The sequence below is a fragment of the Morone saxatilis genome, unplaced genomic scaffold (genome assembly GCF_004916995.1).
Source record: "Morone saxatilis isolate NCDOM2014 unplaced genomic scaffold, NCSU_SB_2.0 Contig12, whole genome shotgun sequence".
NCBI lineage: Eukaryota > Metazoa > Chordata > Actinopteri > Moronidae > Morone > Morone saxatilis.
This window is the reverse complement of record NW_023339674.1, coordinates 21,633,124-21,656,531: the sequence shown is the minus strand read 5'-3', so window position 1 is coordinate 21,656,531 and position 23,408 is coordinate 21,633,124. Positions and strand designations below refer to the sequence as shown.

The 23,408-nt window shown below is 42.0% G+C and overlaps 2 protein-coding genes across 2 annotated transcripts; one reads left to right on the top strand and one right to left on the bottom strand.

Annotated features, from left to right (window-relative positions):
* Positions 1–99: 99 nt before the first annotated feature.
* cc2d2a (coiled-coil and C2 domain containing 2A) lies at positions 100–16,102 on the top strand. Its single transcript, XM_035653069.1, is given in 40 exon segments — positions 100–346; positions 474–555; positions 793–846; positions 1,060–1,143; positions 1,248–1,407; positions 1,794–1,885; positions 2,016–2,117; positions 2,220–2,288; positions 2,375–2,590; positions 2,719–2,878; positions 2,991–3,127; positions 3,221–3,352; positions 5,161–5,370; positions 5,509–5,615; positions 5,724–5,864; positions 6,149–6,305; positions 6,797–7,063; positions 7,065–7,081; positions 7,291–7,468; positions 7,597–7,750; positions 7,921–8,068; positions 8,545–8,683; positions 8,780–8,983; positions 9,100–9,192; positions 9,284–9,375; positions 10,600–10,767; positions 10,903–10,960; positions 11,055–11,164; positions 11,590–11,686; positions 12,238–12,336; positions 12,443–12,619; positions 13,027–13,041; positions 13,163–13,366; positions 13,490–13,579; positions 13,676–13,789; positions 13,875–14,012; positions 14,127–14,249; positions 14,333–14,391; positions 14,474–14,651; positions 14,821–16,102. Coding segments are annotated over 40 exon segments (5,025 nt in total). The 5' UTR covers positions 100–332; the 3' UTR covers positions 15,007–16,102.
* fbxl5 (F-box and leucine-rich repeat protein 5) lies at positions 15,392–23,245 on the bottom strand. The gene is made up of 11 exons (XM_035653071.1): positions 23,088–23,245; positions 22,171–22,386; positions 21,139–21,234; positions 20,746–20,941; positions 19,753–19,938; positions 19,485–19,610; positions 18,680–18,834; positions 18,514–18,596; positions 17,612–18,346; positions 16,874–17,022; positions 15,392–16,485 (listed from the first exon to the last, which is right to left on the bottom strand). Exons 1-11 carry the CDS (start codon positions 23,169–23,171, stop codon positions 16,409–16,411), a joined length of 2,103 nt encoding a protein of 700 aa, XP_035508964.1. The 5' UTR covers positions 23,172–23,245; the 3' UTR covers positions 15,392–16,408.
* Between the last annotated feature and the right edge of the window lie 163 nt (positions 23,246–23,408).

Genomic DNA, 23,408 nt, shown 5'->3' with positions numbered 1-23,408 from the left:
TTTGATTGACAGTCAATCGGACGAATGGAAATCCGAGACTTCTGAAACGTTTTAGCTGCATCGGCGCTTATTGTCAAGTTAGGTTGAGAAGTAGTTTATGTCGTTACTAGGCAGCGGTAACGGTGCTCGTTTGCTGAGTATTGAGAGAAACACTTTTTGCTCGGAAAATTACAAACTTGGGCCCAAGTGATACGAGCGCAGGAATACATACATTGTAGTAAGTTAGCCGGTTATAATACAGACTAGACCGCAACAACAGTGGTCATAGTCAGGTCGCTTTCTGCATTAACGAGCTAACTTACTGTAAAGAAAACTATCATCGCCACCTCTCCATGGCCTCCTCAAGGTAGCTGCTCCTTCCTTGGTTTCTGCCATTAACCACTTTAATGTTGTTAAACTAACTATACGTCTCTGAGGAGTCACTTTAAGCTATCTAAGCTAACGTTAGCTCAATGCCTCTACTTCTGTTCCAGTGACATTCGAGAAAAACTGCGAAAAAAGCGTCGTGCTTTGCAGGAAACACTGGTAAAAAACAAAAATGAAGACGACATTCAGGTAAAGTCAAACAAGTTTTGTCCTAAATGCCAGTTATTGTTACAGATAAACATGATATGTTGTCGCTGTGTCCGTGGACTGGCGGTAACCCTGAAGGGTTCATCCAGCACAGACTGAACAACCTCCCTGACAAGACCCAACATGACTCGGACTGAGGGTTGGCTCACACTCAGAAACACACAGGGACACAGATAAAAGAGCTGCTAACGCTTTAGTAAATCTAACTATACTCGACAGGCTCTGGTTCCTTCTACCAAAATGAGTAAGGGGAAACTACAAACTGCAGTGAAGGTTGGTGTGTGTGCTTTGTAGCTTAGCCTGTAGGCTGTAGATGCTCTCCTGTGTGTGCTGCTAGCTGCTCAACACCAATCTCCCTCTCTCTCTCTCCTCTGCCAAACAACCCATTTCCAGCTGTGCTAAATAACCGTGTGGACAGAAGTTCAGCTTGCATATGCAGTCTCCAGCCAATTTGTTGTATTAATTGTATGCCCTGTGTTACACCAGGAATCTCAAAGCAGCGAAGAAGAAGACCCAGGAGAGACACTGAAACGCACATTAAAGGATCAGAGACAGAGGCGGAAGAAAAGGGTACATCTTCCTCTTGCTCCCTCAGTCCTCTTTCTTTATTGCATTAATAACTGTTTCGTAGTACCCACTTTTACATTATTGTTTCATCTTTTGGCATATATCAGCTGTTTGAACAGACGTCAGCCCAGGAGACCCATGGTGATGATGATGATGATGATGTGGAGGAGATCTCCACCATTCAGCACCACAGTGAAGACGAGGGATCAGCTGAGAAGGCAGCAGAGCCTGTAGTTTTGTCAAGACCTCAGACTAGTTCTCTGAGAGGTTAGTGTCTGTGTTGTCTCTAAACTTGCCTCTCTCCCTTTATGCTTTTAGGACTGGATATCTTTAAAAATGACCAGTACCAAAATAGTGCTCTATGATCCTTTTATTTTGCAGCATGTAAGGATTTTTTGTTTTTTTTACTTAACAAAATGACCTAAACTTCTTAATAATAGAGCCATACAACACTTTAATCCAATGTAATATACTATATACTATGCTAACTATGAAATAACAGAATTCGGATTTAAATCTGGAAATCAAAGAAAAAGTAAATAAAACTGAGCAGCTGACCACGCTGCAAACATTTGGAATGAGACGGTCATTTTTAGTAACAACATAATGCGCATAATGAGTAATACATGTAATTATTATGCTTTGTCTTCCAGGTCTGTCCTCGAGAATTCAGCATACCTCTGGCTCTCAGCATTTAGACGACTTTGTCACACGGCGCTTGGAAGAGAAACTGAGAGCAGCCAGAGTAAATCCAACTTCTTTTTTGCATACACTAGCTTGTATTTTAATAAGATTATGAAAGATATCCTATTCCAAAACCACCTGTTTTGCAAAATTTGCAAATTAGTATTGAAGTATGGCCTCTTGTGTTCCAGTCTAAAGGTGAGAGCCTTCAGCAGCAGGAGGCCTCTCTCGAGTCAGCCAGTCGCCTACAGAGCCTCCGAGACAGAGACACTGTAACAAGGTTTGACCGAGAGGTGAGCATCTACCTCAACTGGTGTCGCACAGTGTCCTCCAGCCATGACTGTACTCATGTAATCCAATCCAGCAGTGGAGGTTTAACTCCCAGTGTGTTACAGGTTGATCCAGACAGAGCCGGAAGACATGATGTCAGCACCAGGGTCAAGTTCAGAGAAGCAGCAAGACGAGTAAGACTGGAAACAACATTGCAATAATTTCAAGAACAAACTGTGTTGTATTTATTTGTTTATTTATTCTTATTATGCAAACACAGATGGGAAAAGGCCTACCAACTGCAGAGGAGGCATACAATTTCTTCACATTCAACTTTGAACCAGAACCACAAGATGAGAGTGAGAAGATTAGCAGGAAAAGACAAAAAAAGAAAAAAGCAGCTGAGGAAGACAGAGATGAAAAAGGAGGAGAAGGTGTTGAAGAGCACGAAGATGCTGAAGTAGATGAAGATAATCAGGATGAAAATGAAGAGCAGGTAAGACGCCAACAGAGACATTGTATGAAATAATCTGTGTATCATGATTGTTTCCACCTGTTCTGTAGCTGCTGTTGCATAAGACTGAGCAGATTCACAGTGCCTCATATTCTTCTTCCTCGCCTTAGAGTGAAGAAGCTCCTCTAGTGCGTGATGAAGAGGAGGACTTGTTTGTCATTGAACAATCGTCCCAGGACTTCCTGGAAGTGAAGAAGGCTGAGTATATTGGGTACAGAAAACGTGTTCAGCAAGAAAGCGAACTCCTCTTCACGCCAAGTTTTCGAACAGGTATTCTGTAATTTACAAAACCACCTGATTCACATCCACAGCTTTCAAATACTGTGATATCAGCCTTAATATTCTGTCCTTGATAGTAACTATCTTTAATTCATTGTCACAGTTCCAACCTCTATTAAACTGCCTGAAAACATGAAGCCTCGTTATCTGGAGGACGAGGGTCTTTATGTAGGGGAGAGGCCTCCTATATCACTGACCAATGAGAACATTCTGGAGAACCGCATTTTGAAGATGGAGGAGGTAATCCCAACCAACATGCCAAACAGCATCACCGGCACTGACTTTATTCAGGAATTCTCTTGAATATACTTTGTTTTTTAATCATTTATTAAGGGAAAGAAGTGGTTTGGAGATGACGGCAGGATCATGGCTCTGCCTGACCCCATAAAGGAGTCATCCACTAGACCCCCTCTCTTCCACATGGAGGAGGACCTGGACGCTGCACTGCAGACTGTGTACAGGAAGGTCAGACACACGCCCGCTGTGACTCTCACTTCGATCACTCCGTTCATTTGCCACATCTGAAGCACAGAGCACATTCATACGCTAAACGTGTTGTGGCTCCCTCAGATTTGAGTGTTCTCTAACCCCTTTGCCATTTTGAAAAAAGCTAAAGGGCACTTTGGCATTTGGTACAAAGGAACAGGGAGGAGGTGGGTGTCTGTTATCAGAGAATAGAGCAGAGGTGGAGGCTGACACATCTGTGATATCATCTCTACAGACAATATGCAGCTACATCAAAACTCCAGCTGGCCATTGTGGGGTTATCTTTTGAAGAAGAGCTGGAATTGAAATTGAATTTTAGCTTTCATATGTTTTCCATTTCTCTTTATGGTTAGAAACAAGAAAGAAGAGTTTGATCCTTACCCACACTTACGTTCATATGATGCCATGCAGTAGGCAAGTCAGAAAATGCAAACACACAATGCCCTTAACACTACTTTAAAGTAGTGGTCAGAGCTAAGTGTATGCCACAATTCACCATGGTCTACTGCGTCGCACCACTCCAGTTGGTGTTGATAATGCGCCTGTCGGGCTGATTTAGGGCTGACATTAATCAGCAGACATGAAGAAGCTGAAGTTTTTCACATGTTAGATTCTGTGTCCAAACAAAGTTAGGGCAGTACCTCCACAGACGATTATAATTGTTAATAATAATGTTTTCTTCTTGATGGGACCGATTTAGAATAATATTGCCTACAGTATCTGACTGTTAAAATAAATATTAAATATAGTGTTCTATCAAAGGTTTTGAGAAATATGTTGCATCCGTAAAAACATTATCAGGCAGAAATCATTAAAAATAATGTGTTGTGTATATTTTATGTACAGTAGACCTACGTGCTTGCCAGTGTTTGGTTTGTCCATTCTAGGCTACTGTAGAAACATGACAGTTCTTATTTCCAGGTGATTATACACTAATGAAAACATACTTATGAATTTTAGCTCCCATTTCTAAATGTTACACACCGGACCTTTAAATAAAACAAACAACAAAACTGAGCTCAATCACGACACGTTTTTGTATTTGTGAGAGTCTGCTCCTAAATACTGCAAGTGTGGCTATTGGTACGGACCCCTTAAGCACGACATCTTTGGAAAAGCCAGAACCGCCGTCTTTGGATTGGATTATATGTGTTACGTAAATGCTGCATAACACATGTAAAATGTTTTAACTGTAATGTGGTAAAGTAACTTATCCACTGATTTATAAATGATGGTTAGACATGTCTTACAGTTCAATGGCAGATTACGTGAGCAATCAGATCCATCTGGTCCATCTGCGTCCTCACTGGAAGCAGTTTAATCTAGACTCTATCCACACTACTAAATTCATTCATCTCAGATTTTGCGATGGCGTAACTAACCATAGAGGCAAAATATGACAGATATGTAAACCCTGAAAGAACTGACAACGCATGTTATACAGACCAAAACAGTGTCAGATGTGGTTCACTGGTTGGCAGTGTCTGAGTGGAAGGAAGTATGTATGCAATCAGTATCATCAAATCTTCACTTTTCTTTATTCTGGAGACAGGCGCAGCTGCCATATGTGGTCATCTAAACACAGCATTCACTGTAGTTCAGTTGGGTGTTTATGATACATTGTCATGCATGACTTTTTATTACAGCAGTCCCTGGTGGTGCTATCAGTCTTGCCAGCTATTTCATGCTTCCTTTAAGCTCGCACACATACTTATATTGAGTAATTTTCATTATGATGATCATTTTCCAGAACATTGCATGATGGATGATGTTGTTCTATTCCCCAGGCACTGAAGTCAAAGTATGCAAATCTGTATATCGCTGGTGCAGCGGATCCTGAGGGAGACTACCAGCTTGATGTCGATGTCTCTGGGCTGATCTTCTCCCATCACCCACTCTTTAGTCGCGAACATGTCCTTGGGGCCCGTCTAGCTCAGCTGTATGATCAGCACCTCACCAGGCAGCACAATAATCTTACAGGACACCTTACTGACAAGGTAAACTTCATCAGCCTCTGTGCGAAGTGACAACCTCTCTGTGAAACGTTCCTGAATACATTTAGAAAGTTCTTGTATATCTCAAATAAGCCACATATACATAAATCTGGCGTTTTTTGTGTTTTCTGTGCGTTGTAGTTGAATGGATTGAGGAGTGCAATGCGGAATATGCTTGACATCCATGGCGGGCAAAGCCTCACCCAAGCCATGCAGCAGAGGATATCTGAGTACAGTCTGGAGGTTCGGTGAGTTCCCCAGATTTTGTTCCACCCAAGTCCTGTTGAGTCTAGAAACCGGTACCTATTAGCACCATGACTTCAATATTTGTGTGTTTTTTCCCCTGAATGTCGAAGGAACACTCGACAGCTGCGAGACAGTGAGCAGGAGAAAGACAGGACTCTGCTGAAGAACATAGTTAAAGTGTGGAAAGAGATCAAGGCCCTGAGAGACTTTCAGAAGTTTACCAACACACCCTATAAACTCTACCTGAGAAGGTAAATATCTTTGTGTAGTTGTGGCCCATGTCTGTGCTAATACATTTGCTGGCTCCCTCAAACTTTATTAAAATACTATGTGCGGAGATGTGCTTTATAGGTGTCCCTCTATCCCAGCCTGCATGTAAATCTTGTTTATTGGGATATTTTTCTTCAGTTCACATTCACTAGTGTCCCTAACAGATGCTTGCTGGATAATGTATTTATTTTGTTCTAAAGATTCTTATACCCTTGTAATTAATGTGTTCTGTTTTGTTTTTTTGTTTTTTTCAATCTTGCTCCAGAGAGAATGTGGACCGGTCGTCAGATGAGCGAGAGTATGAGGATGAAATCTTGGCAGAGGTTGTGGAATTGGAGGCAGAGAGCGAGGAGGACTACCAGAGAAAGCTGGCAGAGTACAAGAAACAGCTGGAGGAGTGGAAGCTCTGGAGAAGGAAACAGGTACCTACTATATCTAGACTGATAAATAGGCGGATATTAGCTTACTGCGAATATATTGACACTGTGTCGTCTGATGAGTAACAACAACATGCAGGGCAAATAGGCCAAATTAGTCACTATTACATATTTCAGAGCACTGACAAGTTGATTATTCAGTTGTGAAATGTTCTACAGTATGTATCTTGGTCTAAGGGATCCATATCAAGTTTGTTTGTTTATGTTATGTGTTTGTTTTTAAGTAGTCCTATAAACCGATAAATATAGTTATCGATATGGTGTGGTAGTCAGTTGTAGTTAGTTTCTTACACCTGAACACACCGCCTATTACTATACAAGCAAAATCTGTTAAATAGAATTATTTCACCTACAATATTGTCTCTCATGAAGAATAATAAATAAATTAAGTTAAAATTGTGGTTTGAAACTAAATCAAGACAGCCTTGTACCTTGTGTGAATATACACATACTGTACATGTGTTCACTGTATTCAGAAAACCAAGAAGAAGAAGAGAAAAAAGAAGAAGATTAAAGGCCGGCACGGATGAACACTGGAAGAAGAAGATGAAGACCAGAGGTTGGAAGCCCGAATCAGAAGGTCCCCTTTGAAGAGGGCCCCCCTAAAAGGAGCTCCAGAGAAGCCAGATTTTTGAAATTCTATAATAGAGCAGCAGGTCGAGGAAAGCTCCAGGATACGCAGGGACCGGAGAAGGCCTCTTGATTTCCCTGAGCTTGTCTGCCCACCGGAAACCATCACCGCCCAGTGAACTCTGCCCCAGGTAAGAGCAGAGACACAAACAGCAAGTAAAGGATTTGATTACTTTATTTTAGTTTGTTTGTTGAAATATAGTAAATAAATTCACTCATGTCACCCACAGACTGTTCACTTGTTTTGATGATGACCTCAATCTAAAATGAAAGGACTTGTGAAGCTGGACCACGCTGTTATTGTGGTTTTTCTATAACGTTTGTTTCCTCCTTGTGTCAGGGCTGAAATAGCTCGAAGAGAGGACGTTTCAAGGCGTTCACTTTTCATCAAGATCCTATACAATGACAAAGAAGTTTCACGAACAGACAGCCGCTCCCTGAACACTGATTTCAGAGTGCACTTTGGCCAGATTTTCAATCTCAAGATAGTTAACTGTCCACAGAGCATCAATTTGCAGGTACAGTACAGAAACATTTAGCATGCTGCCACTGTCTATTCCACACATCTGCTTGATAGATTACTGCAAGAACTGTCTGCTTTTCTCATTTGTGTGTGTGTGGTGTGTGTGTGTGTGTGTATGGGTAGGTGTTTGAGGAGATTGGCTCATCATGCTCCCTCCTGGCTCAAGTGTTTGTTCCAGTGCCAGAGCCCTCAGTCGTGATGGGCAACATCCCTCTGGAGGAATTTGAGTTCAGCAGCAATCAGAGAGTGATGTTCGACCACGAGGGTGTAGGAAGTGGTAAATGCCTTCATGTGACTTGAAACGCTGTCACCCACAAATCTATTCCCACCCTAATTCTATATTTGACTGTGATTCATAGCACTCACATTTGTTGGCCAGACACTTGTCACTTGAGTTATCTCAGCCCCTGTCTTGCTGTCTCTCATCTCCTCTGTGTGCCCCATCAGACGTGCCTCTCTCCTTCGAGGCTGATGGCAGTAACAAACAGACACTGTTGACGTCTGGGAAGCTGTCGTGCTGCGTTTCTTGGGGGGTTGGGGAGGATGATGTACCACTCGCCCCTCCTGTGTCTCAACAACCTGTCGGCATACACAGGTAATGTCGCTTTAAGGATAGTACTGGTGGTTTTACATGTTTTAGCCTGTGAACTACATTTCCTATATGGTTTACTCACAGCTGACCACAGCTGACCCTACTCCAAAGCATACCACCAGTGTGTGGTTTATTTTATGTCAGCATGAATGATATAACCTTTGCAACTTGCGTGGAATGTTGTTTAATGCAGGAAGTCAGTCATGTTAAACTTGCGTGAAAGGCAATGCAGCAGATGGAAGTTACTGAAAAATCCCCTGTACTGATGCCTTCAACAGCTCATGGGAAATGCTACACATTAATGTTGCCATGACACAAACATTCTCATGTTTGCTTATTGTTTGTATTTTCTGATAACAACAGCTTATAAATGAATCTCAAGGCTCATTCATTCTTGACGGAAATTCCCAAACACTAAAACTATGCAATGGTAATTGGTCTTTAGTAGTATTAATCACTTTCCATCTCTCTTTTTTTAGTGGCTTGGGTCGTCTTGACGCTGTCACATATATTGGGGCGTCTGGGCTATATGACATGAAAAAAATTGGAGAGTGGGCAACACAGTCACGACTAGACCCCAACGATCCAAAAAATGCCTCCATCATGCAGCTGCTAAAAGTGGGTATCAGTGTGCAAGAGGTATCAACAATCCGAGTCCGACTAGCAGTTTCTGATTTTAAAATGACTTCTTTCTTTGCGTCTGTGGTTCGCCAGGTGGCCAGTAGTGGAGAGGTAACAGCTCCAGAGTACTTCCGTATAGAACAGCTGCAGGAGGAGTTCAACTTTGTGACTGATGAAGAGTTGGAGAGGTCCAAAAGATTCCGCCTGCTCAGGCTCAGGAACCAGGAAGTTGCAGAGTTTCGAAATTACAAAGGTGTTCCTGCTCTGGAGAGGGAGGTCACTGATAAGGTGTTCCAGGTCAGCCTTCCAAATATTTACTATATTGCAGAATACTATGGGTATGGTAGAATGAGGATGCATTAACTGTGTCTGAAGCTAATTCTTTCCCCCCCTTTGGTTAAAAATGATTTCAGGACTATGAGAAGAGGCTGAAAGAAGGAGAGATAATTGACACTAAAGAACATCTGGATTCACACCGAGCCTTAGTAGCCAAATACCTTCAGAAGGTGAGAAGCCCATGTGACTTAAAAATGTTTGCAGTGCAGCAATCTTCAGCACATATTGGCGCTAAGTGTCATATCATCATCTCTCCCACAGATCCGAGAATCGGTCATCAACAGATTTATCCTCGCCAAGCATCACTACCTTCTGTCCGACTTGGTGGTAGAGGAGGAGATACCAAGCATCGGGTAAGTACTCCCCCAGGCATTACATACTCTGTCCCATCTTTCACAGCTAACATTTTTTCACGTTTGTGTTATGCATGTTACTGTCAAATATTTCTTCACTTGCACTTCTTTCACTTAATAGGAACTTAAGCATGTATACAACGTGCTACTTCGCATATTGTAATTTATCATTTCTGTACCCTGCTCCTGAGAATCGAGCCCTCTGCTCAAGTAGTAAAGGTAAGGTCAGATTACTTCAACAACAGGGATCAACAGCCAAATCAAAAAAAAAAAGAATCAGAAAGAGTGACAGGGTATGAATTAACCACAGGCAGATCTAAGTATGTTTCTTGGCCTGGTGCTGCTTCGGTCTATTTGATCTTGAACTCAACACTACATTCCCCTGGCTGAGTAATGCTCTCCTCTGGAACTGTTCAAGGCAGTGTTTCAGAGCAGGTTTCACAACACATGGACACGATAAGAGAAATTAATTTCAAGTCTTTGATGGCATGTGTGCAGATTTAATGATAATAATACATAATGTACGTCCACACCAGTCATGCTGTTGGGTGTTACTTTGCACATTTTTTCATGACTGAAAGTGAATGTTATAATCTTTTCTGTTCAATTTTTCTGTTATTCTTCTGCTATGCATTTTTAACAGTGGTGCAGGTTCAGGGTATGTGCTTAGAGTTTCTTTTCTTTTCCTCCCACCCCTGTTGTGTCCATGTTCCTCCATTTAGTTTGAACCCTGAGTACCAGTACAGTAGTGACAGTAGACCTTGTGTAGTATTCAGTCCTTTCAGGATTTTGCAGGGGTTATTTCACCAAAACATTTTCATTGTGATGTTTTCTCAAATTGAGATGAATTAAAGTTGTTGGGTTTTTTCGCTGCAAGATAGCACATATCGAGAGTAGTTACTAAATTCTCTGCCTAACATCTTTTGTAAACCAGTTTTTTAATACAGTCGTCATTTATAGTATTGTGAGAATATATACGTATTCTAACAATATCATATATTTACAGCTACATGACCTCAGAATTTGTTTTGTGATCATAAAATTGCAAATACCTGGAGGGACTGAGTACTGTTGATGGTTACTAATCCTATCCCACACTTCGAACGAAAAATATTTTTGATCTCTCAATAACGGATTAGCATTCAGTATGAGTTTAAATGAACCAGTCACAGTCTCCTGTAGGTTGTTGACTAAATGATAACAGCTGTTTGTTGTGCCATTCAGGATTCTGGGAATAAACCTTTTCAAGCTGGCTGAACCCAAGCGGCCGCTGAAGCCTCAGAGGAAAGAGAGAAAGAAGGTGACGGCTCAGAATCTGTCTGACGGAGACATTAAGCTGCTGATAAACATAATCCGAGCCTTTGAGGTCCCCGTTCGCAGGCCGCAGACCAAGTGAGTGTTGAGTGCACCCAGTTGAATTCGAACAGTTTAGAATTGAATACAAATCCTTATTTGTCCTCAGAAATAAGGATTAAGCGTCTTACCTGGCAGAACGTTGAACATTGCGTCAATGGGTTTTTATTTCAGTAAAGCAGGACAGTCGTCTCAGAGTGCCATCCAGGGCAGTGACTGGCTCCTCGGCCAGGTACAGTACACCTTTACCTTACAGCTGATCGGCAGCAACATCTTCATTGACAATGATCTATATTATGTGTGTGTTTGTTATTGGTGTGCTGTAGGTACAAGTGAGGCCCTTTGTGGAGGTTTCCTTCCAACGCACAGTGCTTCAAACAACCACAGCTGACGGACCAAACCCCTGCTGGAACGAGGAGCTGCAACTACCATTTAGGTGACAACTGTGTTTCATGGCTTGACTTTTTGTTTAATGAGTGATTTTAAGATGTTTATTTTGGAGTGCACCCACACCCTCACACATTCAGTAACTTGTGCTGTGTTTCTACCTACCTGAGACATCAGAAATGTTGAATGAAGTTGACTTATGAAATAGCTTCCAGTGCTTGGTAACCACATCACAGTTACACAACATTAGGGAAGTGTAAGCACACTGTAAAATACTGGAAATGGTTCCAGGAAAAATTATTCCGAGGCTCTCCAGGCTATTCCAAAATTGCTGTCTGTTTTTTTACAGCCTCTGGCCAATTCCAAATCAGCTTTATCTACTCACATAGCTCCAAAACATATGACTCTTTCCAGATACAGCATCTAAGTACACTTTACACAGTTAGATAGTCAAACTCTTCTTCCTCTCTGCAGTGCCCCAAATGGTGACTACAGTGCTGCTAGCTTGCAATCAGTCAAAGATGAAGTTTTCATCAACATATTTGATGAGGTGGTTTATGAAACTGGAGTGGTGAGTAAAACACTGTTCATTCTCTCTCACCCTGCTCACAGCAGTTATATTAGGGATCGACTGATACCGATTATTAGTAATAAGGGAACGGATACTGATATTTGGAGCCAATTTGCAGTAAACATGAAAATCTTAGTGTCAAACTATTGAATAAACAGGGACCGAGTGACACTAAGTACCATTTTGAGGTATTTGTAGTATTTTCCCTTTTGTGCTATTTTATACTTCCACTTTTTACTCCACTACATTTATTTGATAACTAGTTTTTTCGCAGATTCACATTATTAATACAAATTATAAATCAACTAATGACTTATGACGTACAGGTATATTCTGATGCCAATACTTTTGTACTTTTGCTTAAGTAAGATTCTGAATATGTTTACACTGTGGTATTGCTACTTCTACTTAAGTAAAAGACCTGAGTACTTTTAAGCATATGTTAAATGAAATGCTGCAGAACCAAATGCTGTGTAACCAATCAGATAGTACTGTGTGTGGGACATGTTCCCTGTTCTTTGCTTCATAATTGAACACCTTTTGCTCCTCAGACTGACAAAGACAAAGGGAAATCAGTACACACCCGGGTAGAGAAGCACTGGTTGGGCTCTGTCAAGATTCCTTTCAGCACCATTTATTCTCAGTCACGGGTGAGAGTCTTTGTTGCTGCGTGTTTATTAGCACACATTTATTATTTATCACACTGACTCCCTGAACTGATGACTGATGTGTTTTTCTTTTAATTCCATTGGGTAGATTGATGGAACATTCAAGGTGAATACACCAGCGGTGTTGCTGGGGTACAGCAAGGAGCTTAGCCACGGCACTAATGGTGGTTATGATACTTTGCGGAGTCTGGGTGAGGGAGTATTTATCACACTCTTCATCACCATTGATCCGCAGCTGGTGCCTGGAGAGTCTATTAGGGAAAAGGTAAATCATGTTTGGGTCATGTCTGCTTCTTAGTGCCCATCCTGCATCACTGTGTGCTAGTTTGTCTTAGTCCATCTTTGTGTTTATAACCAGTTCATTTCATATTCTGTCTGATATGTTCACATTCAGTTGTTTTCATGAAGGTTTATTGTACCATATTGTACCAAAACAAGGGCCAGATTACACAAAAGACTGAATAATATGGATCCTGTCACAGAGGATAACAGAGTATATAAAGTGGTTAGTGCTTGACTATTCCAAGAAATAGCAAATTTCTACCCTTGTTTTGAGACAATTAGTGTCCATGCTTTTAAAAGTAGATGGTTATGCATCAGTTTATTCATTTGTTCTTTTATTTGTCATCCTTTTGTGTCACTTATTTGTTTTTGCTCTGCTGCATGTGCTAGATAAAGGAAATGAAGGTAACACTCTTCCTTTTTTATTCACCTAAATCACCCATCCATGACCGCATCACTTTTAAGGCTCATTCATCCATTTCCATGGCGCCGGCCTCTGCTGTAACCTTTGTCCGTTTTTATGCAGTTTGACAGCCAGGAGGATGAGCATTTGCTGCGGGCTTCAGAGAGATTTGAAAGGGATGCAGCGCAGGCTTACCCGGACCGACCCTGCATTACCACAATCATAGACCTCAACGGGAAGACGGTCTTCATCACACGTTACATTCGACCACTCAACCCCCCACAGGAGTTGCTGGATGCATTCCCCAGTAACCCCCAGGAGACCACGGTCAGTCGCTTGTTTGAAGTGAATCTAGAAAGAGGCTGCTCAATTACTCCAATCTTCTTCAGTAGTAATTGTTGCCTATTTGACTGGATGTCCTGTAGTGACACTGACTCCATCCTTACACAGGCCCTGGTTGCCCGATTCGTCTCGCTCATCCCTTCTCTGCCTGACAGAGTTTCCTTGTCTGGTGCCTGTGACCTGTGGAGCACCTGTGATGTGAGTGAACCTGAACCTGAACCCTCTCTGAGGTATTGTGATTGTAAGATGGTGCCCATCTTTACAGTACCTTGTGTTTTCTCTTCTTGTTTTTAGCAATTCCTCACCCTCCTGGCAGGAGATGAAGAAGAACATGCTGTACTGTTGTGTAACTACTTCCTATCTATGGGGAAGAAAGCCTGGCTTATAATTGGAACTGCTATACCAGAGGTGTGGAATAATATTTGTAAACCTACAGACTTGTTAAATATCTCTTTCTTCCCGCAGCAGCACTAAGATTTTTGATCTTTCTTAGGGACCAACAGCGTATGTCTTGACTTGTGAGCAGAACCATACTTACCTTATCTGGAATCCCAGCAGTGGTCAGTACTATGGACAGCACGAGACCTTCTGCCCACTGCAAACAGTCGGTTCCCTGGTCAATGCTGACAATGTGAGTGAAGAGAGTACCGGTTCATGATGTGGCATTTCATTTTTCATTTTTAATAATTTCCTTTAGATTGCAGCTGATTATGTCATTTTCTCTGAATAATTTGAAATTGTTTAGGTGTGGTTCAACATCCAAGAATATACATCACCAATGACGATGAGTTTTGACGTCACAAAAACCAATTTATGGAAGCCGTTTTTCTCCCGAACCTTCTCTCACCCTGGGCTGTCAAGTGTGCAAGTGAGTGTTCAACATTTTTGTACAATATTGTATGTTCAGCTGTATTATTTTCTATATTTTCCTCTAAATCTGATTGTCTTTAGCCGGACGAGCTGGTATATCGGCGCACAGATAAAGCAGCTGCAGCTGAGCTTCAGGACAGGCAAGTTAACACTGTGTCACATTGATTTGTTAGGCGGAAATTCCACAGCGGGCCTCACACATTTACCGTCTCATCTCCACAGAATTGAGAAGATCCTGAAGGAGAAGATCATGGAGTGGCGCCCTCGTCACCCAACCCGCTGGAACCGCTACTGCACCACCACGCTGAAACAATTCCTGCCCAAACTGGAGCTGAGCGGGGGGCGGGACATGGCTGAGGGGCACCGCCACGAGTTACAGAGCCTGCTGGGAGACAACAGGGTAAGTCTTTAATGGGAGTGCCTGGAAAGTTACTTGACTGAGTCACTGAATGAAGTCATCAGTCATCAATCTGTCATTTCAATGATGTCAGCTGGCAGAAGGCACTTGGAGTCACATTAATAAATTCCTATCATAAATAATCACTAATCGGCTTTTTTATTTCTTTTAGATTTCAGGATTCCCCCTGCACATGCCCTTCTCTGAGATCCGGCCCATCATAGAGGCAGTGTACAGCACTGGAGTTCACCATGTTCAGGCATCAAATGTGGAGTTTGCCCTGGCTGTGTATGTGCACCCCTACCCTAATAATGTCCTGTCTGTGTGGGTGTACCTGGCCTCACTTGTGCGCACCTAATACAATCTCAGTGTATCGTTGCTTTTTGTATACAAATGAGCTTTAGCTTTATTTAAGCTTATTTATGTAATTACTCACACATTTTGTACCTTATTGTATATAGTTTATATCAGTTTAACCTTGATAAACAGTTACCAGTGTGATATATGTATATTAAATCCAATACAGTGTAATAACCCTGCATGTTCTTGATCATCAGAGAACAGCCATTTTTGAGGCTACAGCTTGTGTTGTTTTTATAGTGGACTATATTCAAATGTTTACAATATTTTATGAATATATGTTGACATATGAGAGAGCAGAATAGTAAAAAAAGGTATAGAAACTTCCAGCTTGTTAATTTCTACCTCACAAAATAATGAGAAATGACCAACAACAGAGCTTCTAACCCCAAGATACTGTTTTATTTATGAATTGAACATTTCCAATAGAACTCCTCATGCAAGACTTTTGAACAAGCAAATAAATCCTGCTGCAGAATGATTAAAGATGAAGTACAATCTAAGTACACGGTAAGCTTCTCCCAATCTGAGGGTTATTATTTAGCTTCTCTAAAAGCTCTCCAGTGTTGGCCATATTAAATCCCTCTCATATGAACATTGGTCCATTTCCTCGCTGACAACATGGAGTGCATCAAGAAAAAATAAAAAGCAAACTTGTTTTGGTGACTATGAACATCAGGTTTCACAAAGTTCGACAAAATGTTTAAGACTACTCTGCAACATCATGTACCAACGCCTACGTCTGTACATCCTTTACTGACGTCTCAGTAACCCCACGGTGGCTGTACCAGCACCAACAGTGGGCTGAACATCAAGGTTAGATAGCAGGTGGGGGGAGGGGGGTTGGTACAGTGGGACTATATGTAAATCATTCGGACCAGTAACCATCAACAAACAGTCAGCATCAATCTAAGGGGTGGTAGCAATTAATTCACTCCTGTTTCATTTCACACATCACCCTCTCCAATAAATCGACCGCTTGGTTAAGTAAAACATCACTTTGATGCTACTGTGCTGATTATAAATGGATCAACTTAACACAGCAGGGGGAGAAGAATACTTATGTAAATCTGTATATTTTGAGAAAAAAAAAACGGTTAAACTACAGAAAACACAAAGTACTTGGTGTTTACGCTTCTCTAGGTTTTTTAATTTTTCAAATCCAAAAAAGGAACCAGAATGTACATTTTCAAACACTTCAAATCCATTATCACCCCTTTGTTTTCCTTTTCTAAGGGATTATTTCCATTTAATATAGATGGAAATGGAAATAACGGGAGCAAATTACAGTTTCATCCAGAAACATTTATAAGTGTCACAAAATACAGCAACCGGTATTCCCAGGATAAAGTGCAATATAAAGGAGACGTGACATTGTAGGAGAGCGTTGCTTGGCAGGATCACTCTCCAGAGCGACAGCAGGCTCTGAAACCACACTGCAGGTTCTGGCAGCCGCTGGCTGTGTCTGCGTGAGGACCTGGAGAGAAACACCACACAGTGGTCATCTTCTGATCTGCATGCTATATGACAACAGAAAAAGCTTACACATTCTATACTTAAAACAAATGATCCTATTTTAAGTAAATAAAAGGAATGAATAGAATGAAGTGAATACTGAAGGCATACTGGCTACTATAATGCCTACTTACCTTCCACCTCAGTAGCATCTGTTACTTACACTAGGACACATGCTATGCAGGTGGGGTTAGTAATGTTTATCGCAGTTGCCACACATTGCAATAGATTTTTTACATTCACATACAGTTGAACATACAATAACACAGCTACTTCACTTTACTAAATCATTTACAAATGTATGTTTCAGATGAAAAAGAACCCCAAGCAGTTTCACTGTTGAGTGTTACCGTTTATGTTGTCGCAGTAATAGAAGTGCTCATCATTGAGGGAAGGACAGGCTGACACCAGTTCCTGCAGCCCCACCTCAGTGATGAAGAGACAGCCAGACAAATTGAGATGCTCCAGGACAGGAAGCCCACCGCGCTGCGACAGGGCTCTGAAAACACACACACACACACACACACATTACAGTCATTACAGAGACAGCAACATGTACACCAGCACAGGATACATCTAGATGGACACTGATAATCTTCTTAACCAGATAAAGGCTACTGTCTATAGCAAATGTAATGAACAACACCATTCTCTAATAATCAGCATTTCTGCTTGACTGTTGAATAACCACTCCTAAAACTGTGTACGTGAGAAAGGTTGCAGGGAGGAGTTGTTTACCAAGATAAGTAGCAGTGTTTGCACAAATGACAACACCCACATGTTATTACACCATCTTGTGTTTTCAGCTAGCACTCAAAATAACTACACTTGCCACTTACCACTAAAGGGTGTTTTGAAAGTGAATCAATGCAACCTGACAAAATGTTGTGGAATTTGTCAGCTGATCAAAAATGACTCATTTATCTCACTGCAGCCCATCAGTTTCTGAACATACTCACCACTCAAATAAATCCGTGTAAACCCAGGATTGTATGTGAAATCATGCTATTTCAAGTATAAAAAGGAGTGTGTTTTTGTTTTTTTTTTTTGGGGGGGGGGGTTGAATAATAGTAATACATGATCTTTACCTCAAGCCCAAATCTGTGACTTGATAACATCCAGAGAGACTGAGAAATCTCAGTGAGCGTTTTGCCTCTGACCGGTCAGTCCTGTTTTCACGGCCCAGACACCGCAGGCCCCCAAAGGAGGAGCATTTAGTCCGAAACTCTGCAGTGCTGCTTCTGGTGGTACCTGACTCGCACTGGGGCCCAGTAAAAGTCCTGAGGGCCATGTCACTAGTGCAACACGTGGAGTGACCACAAAATATTTCCCCAGACATGGCGTACTGCTGATGCAAATAGGAGGCATTAGAGCCAGTCCTGTGCCCGCGCCTCCTGCTCCTCCTGCAGCAGCACGAGCCTCCCCCAAGCTGTGTCTCTACGAAGCTCTCTGCTTCAGGATGAGGCATCCCATCACGGCGGCTCCACGCTGCTGCGTCTTCAATATCAGCAAGGTCTGAGGTGTCCAAGACCCACACTTGCGTGGGGGAGCGGGCAGTGCCCCAACGGTCACTCCCCTGCTTGAAAATGATGGCCTGCCGCTTCCGCCCCAACGGGTGCAGGTTCCTCTCTTCCATGAGCGTGATGGGTATCGGGGAACTTTTAAGGAGCTTGGCCCGTCGGTCCGAGCGTTTGTCGAAGCAGGTGGAAGACGTGAGGTCACCCAGCCCAACGGACAGTTTCTTCAGGGTGTGATCAGTAATCTTCTCACAACCCGACAAATCCAGGTGCTCCAGAGACAGACAGGCTCCGAGAGATGACCAGCTGAAAGAGGGAGGATAGCAAGAACATAGTAATGATGAGGACTGTGTACATTAAAAAGAATGGACTAGGAATATTTGACCTGGTACAACTTTGTCAATGATGCTACAAGCACTGTGCATAATCAGAAATGACTTAATGGTATTTTAGTAATGACTTTTAATATTTACCTGTCAAATGCAAAATCTGTAACATCAGTCTGGGTCAGGTCCAGGTGAGTGATATTGGGGCAGAGACTGAGGATCTGGCGCACCTGAAAAGAGGACAAAGGTATGACAGTTCAGACTTCACATGGTCTTCATAATCGGGCACTGGGCAAGATTTTGCGCTGCATACCATTTTACTAGAGACTGTAGAACTGTACGCCAGAACAATGGACTTGACAGACGGACCCACAGCTGGCAGGAGGTTCTGGATAATCCCATTCAGAAGCCTCTTCTCTCGCTGAGCAGTGCTAATTGCCAGGGAGCCCTGTGTATGGCCCGACACATCTAAAAAGACAATGAACAACAACAAGGATGACGTAATTAACTCAGCTCAGATACAGAACTGATTTTAACCTTCACTTTCAAAGAACGACGACGTGACAGTGTTTGGCTACACTGCAGGCCTGTTTACTACCTGTATGCCAGAGTGCAGCCAGAGATCTGCAGGGTGCCCCTTTGTGACTGCAGGGCAAACGCTCGGTGAATAAAGGTGATAAAGGTTTCACTACATGACCATGTGAGCAAATGTGTAGTGCCCTGACTGAGGCAAACACATTTAAATGTTATAAATAATAAATAAAAAGTGTAGTGAGTATAGTGTTTTATTACGCTATATCAACAAGAGCAGGAACTATTGTGCATCTCTCTTATCTTGACTATCAAAACCAAATATTAGAAATGTCGAAACAAATGCCCTTTGATACCAGTGTTGATGAAGATCCAGTTTTGTAGATGTGTTTTTTTTATCTGCAATATATTTTATAACATAAACCTCCTTTCCACTTGTTGTATTGAAACTAGCAGTAGCACTTTACCAATTATATATATATATATATGTTTGTGTTAGCTTCTTTTTGAAATGATCATACATACAGTCAGTGCTGCTGTTTTGGTCACTAACTGAGGCATGCTCTTCGCTTAAGACAAAACCTCACCAGATTCATCAACATCAGCATCCTCATCCCATTCCTGATAGGCCCGACCCTCATTCTGCCGACTCTTTACCCACTCCTCATCTGGGTCCTGGTCCAGATCCGCAGGGGGGCCACTGTAATAATCACCTACATTTAGAGACACACAGACATTAATCAGCAGTGCACCACCACAACATATTTAATGCCATTGTGTTCTTTTGCAAGGAAAATTAAGCCAAGTAAACAGTATTTTGTTCCTTAGAGTAATCACTAGCTGTCAGCAGCCTACCTCTGGCCCAGTGCACAGGGTACAGGTGCCTCCACAGAGAGCCAGTTTTGGCCAGCTCTGACCAAGAGCTGCACACTTGGCTACAGCGACACAGATCTTCAGGGCCCAAATAGTGGAACAGCCTCAGCATGATTTCTGTAGGAAGCTGGGAGATGTGGGTTGAAGAATTCCCGGTCTTTTCCAGTTCTGAGGACGAGGACACAACAGCTTCCAATGTCAATATTATGAAGTGCACAATCTCCAAATGTCATGACAAATAATTACACACAGCACTGCTTGGACACAGGCCTTTCTCACAGAGGACGTTTTGACATTTCACAGTAGGAAAACAGTGGCTGAATTCGGTTTTAAGGCCCTGCTATTGTACATGCTGGCTCACTGTGATAGCATACTGGGACACTGCGGACATGAGGGGCCATTTTTAATGTTATTAGTGAAGCCGCTGCTTTGTCTGCTGTGATAAAAGCCAATTGCACTGCAAGTCCTAGATGCTCCAGATACTGCTGGGCTTCAAATATCTTTTAATATTTATTTGATCAACCAATTCTGTTAAAGTAGTTGTTTGTTTTGTTGATACAATTACATCATTACAATATTTCCAAGGCTCATCACAAACAACCAGAGCCCAAAGTGTCCTTATCCTTATTTTGACCCAAAAATTAGGTATTAAGTTAAGATAGTCACAATGCTGTTTGCATTTGTAGGACAAACTTTTCTATGTACCTACATTTGAAAAGTGTACAGACAGGCTAACGTCCTCAACAGCCTGCTGTACACAGACATGCTGGGAGAACTAGTCACTCATGTACCGGCTGTGACCAGTATGTGACCACAGCAGTGGTAATGAATACTGGCGTTAGTGCTCCCCTTAAGGCTCGGACAGGAAAGAACCTTCCTTCAGGTATGTAAAACCAAGCATCTCATCAAATGACTTGTGATTCCTGGCTTGTTCGCATGAAAAATGTTTTAACATTTAGGAGTATACTCACTAACCATAATCTGTCTTCTCATGATCGGAATATTTAAAGGCTTTTTGCAGCTCCTCTGCCTGGCTCCACAGACTGAAGCCCTTCAGCACCTCAGCGGCACAGTCCCATTGCTGTTGGCTGCAGTGTTGTGCTATCACCTGTTTCTTGATGTCCTTGAGCTCCTCGTAGGTGAAGTACTGCATTAGCATAGGCTGAAAAACCTGCAACGAATCTCCTCAGTTTATAAACAGCTCGCCACAGTGCAATCCACTGGGGTATGAACAAACATGTTTCTAAATACATTTCCTTGGGTTTACTTTTTGTTTTTCTTTACGAACACAATTTAGTCTTACCCATTCTCTGGGGAATCTATTAACACACATTTATTTGAACAAGAAAAATAATAAACATCTTATACCTCTTCTTCTTCCTTCATGTGGGGCAGAAAGTCCTGTGTGAAAGCTTCTAGTCTCTCCTTCAGCTGCTGGGCATAGTTAAGCTGCTCATATTCACTCTAAAAAACACACAATTATTCATTTGTGGAATCCCTTAAAAAGTATGATGACTGAGACTTCTATACAATCCCATCTACAACATCTAGCATTTCAGTCTTTTCAGTGACGAATTACCAAATGTGTAGTCAGTAACCTGATTGTCAGTGATGGCAATTATGAGTTATAACCATCTTACACCTATTATTCTCCAAAGTCTAAGTCTAAAGACTGGGGGAAATTCAGAATAAGGGCCTCCAACTATTTAAAAAAGATCTCTGCACAGAATTATTTATATCAAGATAAACATCTTCCAGGATCTCAATTCAACGCAGCAGAATGTTCTTGTCTGTTTTACAAACTGACTGAAGCAAAGCGGAAGTTAAGATTTATACAATTGCATAATTCTGGAAAGCCCGTTTTTTGGTTTGCCCATGGCTCCAGAGAGAACAATGACTCTTCTCTCTTGTTAAGCAGATCACAAAAGAAAACAACCCTGCCCTTTTCACAGAATTCAGCCCAACTCTTTGTGCATCTGGTTCTTTTTCTTAAAAAATAACATCCAGCAACTCCAAATACAGCAACTAATGTTTGGTTTTAACTTATTTTATGAACATGGATGCAACAATTTGTCAGAGGGCTTTAAAATAAATGACTCTACATTTAAAAGAACTACAGAATATTTTTCTAACTTTTAAAAAAGTAAAATGAATACTCGTGAAAAATAACAATTCTGATGTTGTTGGTACTGAAGTGTTTGAGTGACTAACATAATAGTTATCACGATGACAGTGTGTCACCACTGAGCATCAGCTGAGCTCTGCAGAACTCCTGTATGTAAAGTAAAGCCTGTTTTCTTCTGCTAAGCCGAAATGCTGAAAGAAATGTGCAACGCGTGCAATGTTGTAGGGCCACAGCATGATAATAAAGGTTTCTTTAAAATGTAAATTCATATTTACCTTAACGTTGTGCAAGCCTTTTTCGAAGAGGGACAACATCTCTGAGAGTTTGTTGTCAGAGTGCACATTGTACACAGTGCAGCAGCGCTGCTGCAACAGGCCGATGATGCACTCATTCTCTATCTGTTCATGCATCTTAAACTCCTTAAAGGTGGCGCACAGTGACTGCAGAAAGGAGCGGAAATCATTGTTGTTGGAGAAGTTGGTTTTTGACAGCTGTGAAAAAACAAACAGAAACACTAGTTTAATATACAATGTAAACTCATGTGTGTTTATACCGAGAGCCATGAGATAAATATAATTAGCGCTTCTGTTGGTACCATTAGATCACAATATTGGTTACGCAACAACGCCATGGCTGCGGAGGACGTAAACTCGGACTGATAACATTACAGCACTCACTGGATACGTAACGTTAGCACAGCCGCCGTGCATTAGCTAGTGTCGCTAACGTAGCTCCTGTGACACACGCTGACATTACCACTGACAGCCTGTACGTCTCCAACAGTAAACACTTCGTGATAACATCAGAAACTGCGTTGTGATACTTGAAGCATGTTACATAACAAGCTATCTTGGAAGTTGTGAAGCTAGCAAGCTAGCTAAACCAGTTAGCAAGCCGTAGTTGTGTTACTGAAAGTTTACTGAGGGCCGTCCAGTACGAGCTTCAGAGGGACAAACACCTCCGTGCAACGATCACTTGGCGTTCATGAGTCGACCCACGAAGCTACCGAGCGGTCCCACTGTAGTCATGAGACAATCCTCCGATAGTTCACCCGCTTCGACTGACTGAGCGCTGTTATATATACAAAAGCTAGCTGGCGGGCTAGTCAGCGTACACGCGTCCGTTGGCCATATTTCTTCAGACGTTGCTCGGTTAAACCGCAAATTAACGACAGACATTTATTTCTACGTACCTTTTCGCAGTACAGGCCCACCAGCTGTTTCATACGCCAGTGTGGGCCAGTAAAAACATCCACCTCGTCCGGAAAGGGAGCCATCTTCACACACTGAACCTCAGTGCGTCACCTGCACAGACAGGGAGGCGTGTGCCAGAGAGTCATGTGACCACAAGTTATTAATGTGAGCCGTTATAAAGAGACAACGGTACTGCGCGGATCTGATCCAGGATCGGTCTCTGAATAAAACGTTGGATACATTTCACTGTGACTCGAGCGGATATACGCACCCCTATCAGCAAACATGTAGAGAAAAAGCTTTAGAAAACGATACAGTAA